The 9,430-nt window shown below is 35.8% G+C and overlaps 1 protein-coding gene across 1 annotated transcript in view; it reads left to right on the forward strand.

Annotated features, from left to right (window-relative positions):
• The window catches only part of LOC108735930 (60S ribosomal protein L7), a 12,270-nt gene extending 6,574 nt beyond the window's left edge, over window positions 1-5,696 (forward strand). The window contains exon 4 of the mRNA XM_018468167.1: window positions 5,524-5,696. Within this exon, the coding sequence (XP_018323669.1) occupies window positions 5,524-5,634 (111 nt within the window). The 3' untranslated portion in view covers window positions 5,635-5,696. The remainder of the gene's footprint in view (window positions 1-5,523) is intronic.
• Window positions 5,697-9,430: the final 3,734 nt, after the last annotated feature.

Genomic DNA, 9,430 nt, shown 5'->3' on the forward strand with positions numbered 1-9,430 from the left:
TGTTCCTCTTCACTAAATATATTTTTCTGTGACACCCACCACTCTAGTGGTGTCACATTTTTTACTATTTCTTCTGCGAACATCACACTTTTGAATGGTTTTGATTTTGACTTAAGCTTTACTATCAATGGTAGCAAAACTGAACCATCATAGTGATTTCGCGCTTCCTCCAACGCACTTTCTTCTTCATCTGTCAGTGTGAATTCTGTTTGGGTTGGGTCTAATAAAAATGCCAAAAAGTGACTGGGGGTCATTGCTTGCTTATATCTCTTTCGAAACTTCGACATTTGGCTACTATTTAAATCAGTTTCTTTAAATTTAGCTCCAAGCTGTTACAGCAGCAGACAAATTTGCATTATTTCTTTGTAAAGTATCCAATGTAACAGATATTGGCTTCAAAATTATTAGATAATCTTCCACTGACCTTTTTACGACCATATTTTCAACTTTTGCTCTAATAACAGGATCTACGACGTCCCTGTTCTCTTCACATATCAGTTACAGTATTCCAACGAATATCTAATGGTAGCACTAATGCTTTCCCTCCTTCCGCTTTGTACAAGCTGTTAGCTGCATGATTGTTTCGGAAGTATTTTATTATTTGCACAACATGCTCCTTTATACTGCTAATTTCTAAATCTTTGGAAAGTAAGTTCAACAAGTGTGCAGAACAGCCGTATGTGATTATTGTATCACTATTTTTTAATTCCTTCCGCATTTTAGCCATGTTCTCAGCGTTGTCGGTAACAAAACAAATTATATTGAGATTTTAATCTTTCTATCAAACCCTCAGCAAGTTCAGCTAGGTATTCACCAGTGTGCGGCTTTCCTGTAGTGTCTATCGAGTCAAAAAGAATTACTTCAGATTGCCCCGTCGTAATAGTGGCGCAAATAATCGGTTCATTGTGAACCTATAGACATATTCACATAACTACCAGATAGATTAGAAAAACACCGTTCTTTTTCTTCAGGGTATATTTGATCCAATAATTTGCCTGATATATCCTTCCGAGATGGTGGGATATACCCTGGGCGTAATAATGAAATGGTTTTTTTTACTTCTCGATGTTCAATACTTCTGAAGCTACAGTTTGTAGCAAACATGGCCTTTGCTATTTGTCGGTCTATTGTTTCTTTTGTAGATTTTGGCGTTGTTACTATAAAGCAGCTTAAGTTTGCAGATAGTTTCTTTTTTTTAAGAGACGGTTCCGCGCAATCGTCGCCTTTTGCCGAAGAACTTGCAGATGAGCTAGGTTTGGAAAGTGCAGCCAATTCTGAAAAATATATTTTACTTATGATGTTATTTGTTACGCAGTTAGTACCATTAAAACAATCATGTCTACAGACATCAAGCAGTTAAAATTTCTCACTAATCATACTGTTGTCCACTGAGTGCGATCACCAAAACCATATAGAAAACTAGTTAGTATTCTTTAGTTTGTTTTGTAAATAATAACTTTAATAATTTACCTACAACTTCAACATCGTCACGAGAATCCGGAATATTATTTTTGCACTTTTCGTAATGTATTTTCATCCTCGCAACCAGACCTTGAATTTCTTTTTTACAATTGTTGCATATAGCCCGACAGCCAGTTTTGGTAGTACTTCTTTTCTGTGAAATGTGCCCAAATCGCATCTCTTTGGCGAGGCATTTTATTTATAATAAATTGCTCACGCACGTATTACAGCAATAACAATAGTGAACAAAACTGAACAAATGAATGCTTGTTAGAACGAAAGTAAGACCATAATTGCAAGCGAAATAAACAAAACACTACACGGGGATTTCCCTTTTGCTTGGCAGTCATTTGTCAGACGAAAAGGAAATCCCCGCGCTGTGCCCGCGCAATCCCTTGAAGGCGTGTTCCGTTTTGCGAAAAAATATAGTTAAATTAAATAAACGAAAAAATCAAAAAAATCGTAATTAGAATTTTTTCAAAAAATCGCACTATTCGATTTTTTTAAAAAATGATTTTTTCCAACCCTGATGGAAGTCAATAAAAAATGGGCGAGGTAGGTTGGTAGGACACCTTCTCAGGCAAGAAGGTCTAGTCAGAGACATATTAGAGGCAGAAACAGGAGTTATTAGGAGGGGTAGAGGTAGACTTAGGTTAGATTACTGTTCACAAATAGTTAAGGATGTGGGTTGTTCTAGTTTCAGGGAAATGCGAAGTTTAGCTCAGGATAGGAAAAAGTGGTGGTACGTGTCCACCCAGTCTTAGGACTGACGTCCTTATGATGATGATGAAGCATGAAGAGATTTTAGAAAGAATAGGAGAACAGATGACTTCATGAAAGTCAATAAGAAATAGGCGAGGGAAGTTGGTAGGACACCTTCTCAGGCATGAAGGCCTAGTTAGAGACATTTGATGCAGAAACGGGAGTTAGCAGGGGTAGAAATAGACCTAGATGACATTACTGTTCGCAAATAGTTAAGGATGTGGGTTGTTCTAGTTTTAGGGATGTGCGAAGATTACTTCAGGATAGGCAAGAGTGGAGGTGCGTGTCCAACTAGTCTTAGAACTGACGACCTTATGATGATGAAGCATTAATAGGTTAAAATCTTCTGCGTATGTAATTATAATTTTATTATTTGTTTAAGTTTTTAATTGGTAAAGTTTAATTAAAGCTTCACCTGTTTTTTATGGGTGGCTCACCAATAGCCCTATAATATATATATAATAACCCTATCATTCATCATCATAAGGTCGTCAGTCCTAAGACTGGTTGGACATGCACTTCCACTCTTTCCTATCCTGAGGTAATCTTCGCGTTTCCCTAAAACTAAAACAACCCACATCCTTAACTATTTGCGAACAGTAATGTCATCTAGGTCTATTTCTACCCCTGCTAACTCACGTTATCATCATTGATCGTCGCATTCGTTGAATTTATTGAAATGATGTTGTTTGTGAGCAGCATTGGGTTCTGCAGTAACAGCGCACCCGGTATTTTTACTTAGTTTAATTTTTACGTAGTTTTAGTTACCCCTGCAACTAATTTAGCAGTTATGCTTGTACTGTCCTTGGTCCTTGGTCGTATGGACACAAATGTTATTTCCAGTATTTATTAATTTTAACTCGCTTAGTAGTTTCCATTATGTGGCCCTGGGGGAAACGATATCATTTGTTTCAGATTGTTTACTTGAATGTTGGTATCAACTGTTTGTATGACATTGTCAACAACATCTAAGGTATCTTAGCCATCATGTCCTATTCATTCAACAAATCTGGCGCATCTTATACAAATATTATATCTCGAGCAATCACTACTCATGGAATTATCCAATAAAAATACTTTTTATTAATCTTGGAGTAAACTTGTCTTTAGTTTGAAGTTCAACAAATATACCGGAGATACAAAAACATGCAAATAGTAGGCGTGAGTTGTGGCTGCAGCCCAAAACGATTGAGGAAGTTTTGATTGAATTACCAAGCATTTTGATACATCAAGAATCGTACAATTGAAACATTCTCTTATGCGATTGTGTCGTAGATCATTCAAATACAGCACTACAATATTCTCTACGAAATCCAATCTTCATCTGCTCACTACATGGTGATTTACTCTACATGTAGAGCGAAGTGGTCATTTTTCTTCTAATGCAAATGTTACTCAAGAACTTGTATTCTTCCGGCATCTAAGCCTATTGTAATTTAGAGTATAGTGGTCACAATCTTGAAATCTAAATGTCTACTTTCGATTCATGGACATCATCTTGTCATTAAAAACAGATACTTTTGCGAAATGCGAACCTAGTGAAAGCAAATATATTCTTTTAAATTGCACTGAATCTTACATTGTCATATTGATTAGTAATTGTCGCTGAAATATCTTAAATCAGAAACATATAAGGTGTCCATCTCAACTACATTTGCATAACCATAATTATTTATCGAAATCGTAATGCCTCTTAAATCCTTAAATATCTGTGGATGAGTTACTATCTAAATTCAGGGTTTTACATTTTGGTACTCTCAAAACATTAAACTTCTTTCTATGATTATGTAAGTGACTAGTACAACCACTATCCATTAGGTAGTGAATTACATTCTCTAATGTTGTGAGAAACAGTCCCAAAATACATTCTATACGATTCACCTACAGCGTTGTCTTCCAAGGATGAACCTTATTATGTTCTTTATATTCTTATGACCAAAAGCTCCACAATTGTAACAGCGAACCTTGTTTTGTTTTTCTAGTTTATCTCCATTGCGACTGAAATTTTTATACTTCGATTCCTTGGAATTAGTTCGAATAGGTTTGCTCCTGCTGTTTGTATATTTTTGCTTTTAAGATATCTGAGGATGGCAACCCAGCACGAGCTCCAGTTGCTTACTTGAACTCCACAAAACTAGTAGACACCGTATACTATAATGCATTATTTGGATGAAAATTAATCCTCATTGCTGCACCAAAAATTCGACGAACATGTTTTCTAATATCACTTCCTTGTTGAACTTTAGTAAATATTAAAGTCTTCAGCTAATACACCTTCAGAGGTTCCCGTCGCATTTGCACAAGGCATAAGTGTGACTCTCGTCTTCATCATTTTGAAATTTGGTACACACCGTCTCTCCCGCGAACGGTCCCATTTCCTTCGGCCGTCCTACTGTATATAAAAAAGTTCGTTTGTACACCCTAATCTGCGAAATTTCTGAACCGATTTCGATGAAATTTTGTGAATGTATATGGTTTGTTCCGGTTTGATAAGTAGGACAGTTTTGGACTCAATAGGTACTAAGTTTTTCTACCAGTTCTGTATAATTATTACACCCTATTTTCTTTTCTCAAAAATGCAATTTCAAAAGTATTATCTTTGAAAGGTTCTTGCCCAATGAACATGCCTTCTTTAAGTTTTGCCTCACTTATACGACTGAATTTCTCTTTCAAATAAATAAAAGTATCCCCTTCTCTATTTAATGCTTTAACGAAATGTCCTAGTTTTATATGCAGTGAAGGTAAATATTCTTTCTGCTGCTCAGTTAAGGGTTTTTAAATCGAGCATAATATTTTCACGTAACGTTCAATTTTTGATGATATAATGTTAGTTTTCGGCTCTGCTGTCCCATTCATTTAAAAAACAATAATATTTATTGAAACGAGTCTACAATTCTGTAAGTAGTGCAGCAACTTTTAAATAGGCACCTATATTTAATGTATAATTTTAGTACATTAATCTTTGACTTTGAAGTAATAGCATACACTCTATCCGGTCCGGTTTGTTCATATGGGAACAGCGTAATTTACAGGCATAAAATATTTTTTTTTTTAGATTTTGGTGCATTTTTTATGAAACATTAAAAGCTTTTACTTTGTATTCACATTCATCAATTATAGTTTTATTTAAGGTCTTAACAAATATTCTTTTTTGAATCATTTTTATGTATATGAACATGAAGTTGATGTTTCAGCCTTTTACCTGTTTAATCGCAAATAAATAATTAAATTATTACAAGTATTGTTTCATATTTGCATATATTTGCTTTTTGTTATTTTAATTACGTTATTTTGTTTCAGTTGAATACACCTACTGGAGGATGGCGCAGAAAAACGAACCACTATGTTGAAGGAGGTGATTTTGGTAATAGAGAAGATAAAATTAATGAACTCCTTAGAAGAATGGTGTAAAATGCTATATGTAGATATGTGCCGTTGTCAAAATAAAATTGACAATATATGGTATAATATGGTTTATTTGTCACAATCACAATCCACTTTGAGTACTAAAACGTCTTTCGCTTTCGAATATGCTAACAGTTGATTTTGATTTAGTGAAGTGACCAAATTAAAATCTTGTAGCAAAATTATCAGATTTTGTTGAGATACAGATATAGCAAAACATAAAGGAAAATAGTCACCCTTCGTACACTTTTTAAATTCTAATTTTTCAATCTATGATTACCAAGATTAACTAGTTTATGCACCCAAGTGTAATAAATATATCGTCTGAAACTTTTATGTCCGAAGGTTAAAAAGGGTATAGCCTTTTTTCTACGATAAGATATTTGTACAAACGCATCCCACACTGGGGTGCTTTCGTAATGGTTTAAAAAAGCCTATTAAACTCAACTTTATTTAAATCATAAACAATATGTATTTATCATAAAACATTTGCGATCGTTTAGATTCCTAATCTTCGTCGCTTTCCATTATCTTAGCTTCCTTTTTCTTTTGTTTTGAATTAAGTTCTAGCAAACTACGCTTCAATGCTTTAGCTTTTCTGTTCTATTTTTTTAATTCTTTTTGTCTATGTCTCTTCTAGTTCATTTTTTTAGAAGTATCTGTATACAGGGGGTTTCACGTAAGCCGTTCATTTAAGTTTTTAAAAGTAGAGAGATTTGAAAATGCNTTGAATTCTCATCTACTACGTACCACCTAAACCTGAATTTAAAATATAAAGAAGGGTGATTGCTCGCACACACATACTCAGAACATAAGATAATTTTTAAATCTTGTAATTTCTGAAGTTTTTTCGAATCGAAATTTTGGTTGTGGTTTTGTGTGTATGCTTTCAAGATTTATTCTTGTTGATTGAGTATAGCTAGTATTCCCTCCTGATGTAATCAGCGTTAATAATTATCTTCTATGTTCTATTACTTTCGTCACCAATTTGTCATAACCTGAATGTTTGATTGTAATAATTCAACGATGAAAACAGTGGAATTGAATGTATTTGTAACTTCTGCGTAGTTATACAGAGTGTTTCTGAAATAAGCGGCAAGCTTTGGTGATAAACATAACTTAACCGTGGCGAATACTTTATTTAACCATAACGTTAGGAGGCGCTATACGTGGAAGATGCCAGGTGATTTAGGGAGATTCAGTTAGATTACATCAAGTGAAGGACTGTAGGAGTTATCCAGGAGCAGATATAGATAGCGATCATAACTTAGTTATGAAGACCAATCTTAAATTGAAAATTCTGAAAAAGAGGGAAGGTAGGAGACGTCTCGACTTAGAAAAGCTAAAATGTAGGCTAGGTAAAAGGACAGACGAAATACTAAAGGCGGCAGGAGAAACGAATGACGGGGACATAAAGACAGAATGGAACTGCATTAAAACGTGCCTAAAGTCAGCAGCTACAGATATACTAGGTCTTAAACAAAACGAAAGTAGGAAACCAGGAATAACAAATGAGATTATAGCATTAATAGACGAAAGGCGGAAATACAAAAACAGGACGGATGAAGAAGGTCAAAAAAGATATAAAGCTATAAAGTGGGAAATAATTAGGAAGTGTAGGGCAGCAAAGGAACAGTGGATTGGTAGGATGTGAAAAGAAGTAGAAGAAAAGTTTGAAGTAGGTAAAACCGATGAGGCTTATAATATAATTAAAAGGAATTTTAGAGAGGTAGGATACAGTAGTAATAATATAAGAAACGAGGCAGGGATCATTTTGATAGGAAACGAGGAAAAGGCAGATAGGTGGAAAGAACATTTAGAGAACCTTTATGCAGGCCCTGAGTTAAGAGATATATTAGAGAAGGAAGATAGTGTGGAGATAGATGAGCTTGGTAATCCCATAATGAGAGAAGAGTTTGATATAGCATTAAATAACTTAAAGAATAATAAGGCGCCAGGTGTAGATGGGATACAGGGGGAAATTTTAAAACATGCAGGACAAGAGGTTAGAGATCGTATGTTTAAGTTAGTTAGTCACATTTCCGAGACGGGGAAAGTCCCAGAGGATTATAAACGGAACGTAGTAGTAACATTACCTAAAAAGGGGTGCGGATAGGTGCGAGATTTAGAACAACTTCCCATGCGTCAAAAATCATAACTAGAATTGTACATAGGAGGATGGAAAAAAGGGCAGAAGAAGTATTAGGGGAAGATCAATTTGGGTTTAGAAGAAATAGAGGAACGCGGGAGGCCATTCTAGCTTTACGGGTAACAATAAGGAAAACGAGAGAAAAAGGAAAGAGTGCGTACATAGGATTTGTAGATTAAAAAAAGCTTTTGACAATGTTAAATGGAACAAGATGTTAAATATACTTAAAAATATAGGGATGAGTTACAAAGATAGAAGAGTGATACTTAGTTTGTACAGGGTTCGGCAATGAAACGGGAAGATTTGGGGTGGGGCTTGTAGCGCGCTTTGAAGTTGTAGGGTAGACAGTCACAGGCCTGTCGGGACCCGAGTGGCTTGCCATTTAGTCTACAATGGAGCGTTGGACGGGTGAGCATCGCGGTTACGCAATTAAGGCTTATTATCAAAATGGCGAGAGTTTAGTGCAAACGCGTAGGGATTTTCGACGGCATTTTAACATACCACGTTACCAACCTGTTCCGTCAGACAATGCGATTAAAATTAGGGTAAACAAGCAAACTGGATCGACGTCTAGAAAAAGAGGTGGTAGTGTCACCCGTATAAAATACAGGTTGTTCAATCTCTTCACCCGGGTGATTATCAACAGCGTCTCAGATTTTGTGAGGTTATGCTTGCCAGGTTGGAAGAAAATGGTGACCAAGTTAACTTGTGGATGAGTGATGAGGCACACTTTCACCTCTCCGGTTTTGTTAACAAACAAAATTTCAAGTACTGGGCGAAAGAGAACCCTCGTTTGCTTCATGAAACACCTCTTCATGCTCAGAAAGTGACAGTACGGTGTGCAATGTCGGCAAATGGAATCATCGGCCCGTATTTTTTTGAGGATGAGGCTGAAAATTCCGTTACCGTTAATTCTGAGAGATACGTTGCAATGATTAGGAACTTCCTCACACCTCAGCTTCACCGCTTTCCAGTTAATGAAAACACACTTTTTCAACAAGACGGTGCAACAAGCCACACTGAAAGAATTTCAATGAATGCGGTGAATGCATTGTTCCCAGGGCGTGTCGTTTCTCGAAACGGGGATATCGCTTGGCCCCGTCGGTCTCCCGACCTTACTGTTTGCGACTTCTTTTTATGGGGTTATCTGAAAACGAAAGTGTTTGGAACTGATCCACCCAGGACAATCCCGGCCCTCAAACAACGAATTCGTGACGAGATTGCAGCAATACCTGTTGATAGGCTGCGAAGAGTTATGCAGAACTTTCAGGCTTGACTCCATAAATGCATAGGTGTCAACGGAGGACATTTGGCAGATGTAGTTTTCAAAAAATAATTTTTTGTAACATTGTATATCAAATGGCTAGTATTTTCTTTCCCATTAATGTATTAATAATTACAAAAAAAATATTTTTTCAACAATAAAATTATTTACGAAATCTTCCCGTTTCATCGCCGAACCCTGTACATAATCAGTTCGTTTTGTTATTAATGTAACAAGATTCCAAAAAGCTTTTGACCATCATTTAGACACATATATATATAAGCATTTTTTATACTAACCTGACATGAATCTGAAAAGGGACCAACCCCTTTAGCACAAATCATTCTGTCAGTGAGAAATTCGTACCCGGTTGTCTGTTTGCAAACACT

The sequence above is a fragment of the Agrilus planipennis genome, unplaced genomic scaffold (assembly GCF_000699045.2).
Source record: "Agrilus planipennis isolate EAB-ADULT unplaced genomic scaffold, Apla_2.0 scaffold95, whole genome shotgun sequence".
In the NCBI taxonomy this organism is placed as follows: domain Eukaryota; kingdom Metazoa; phylum Arthropoda; class Insecta; order Coleoptera; family Buprestidae; genus Agrilus; species Agrilus planipennis.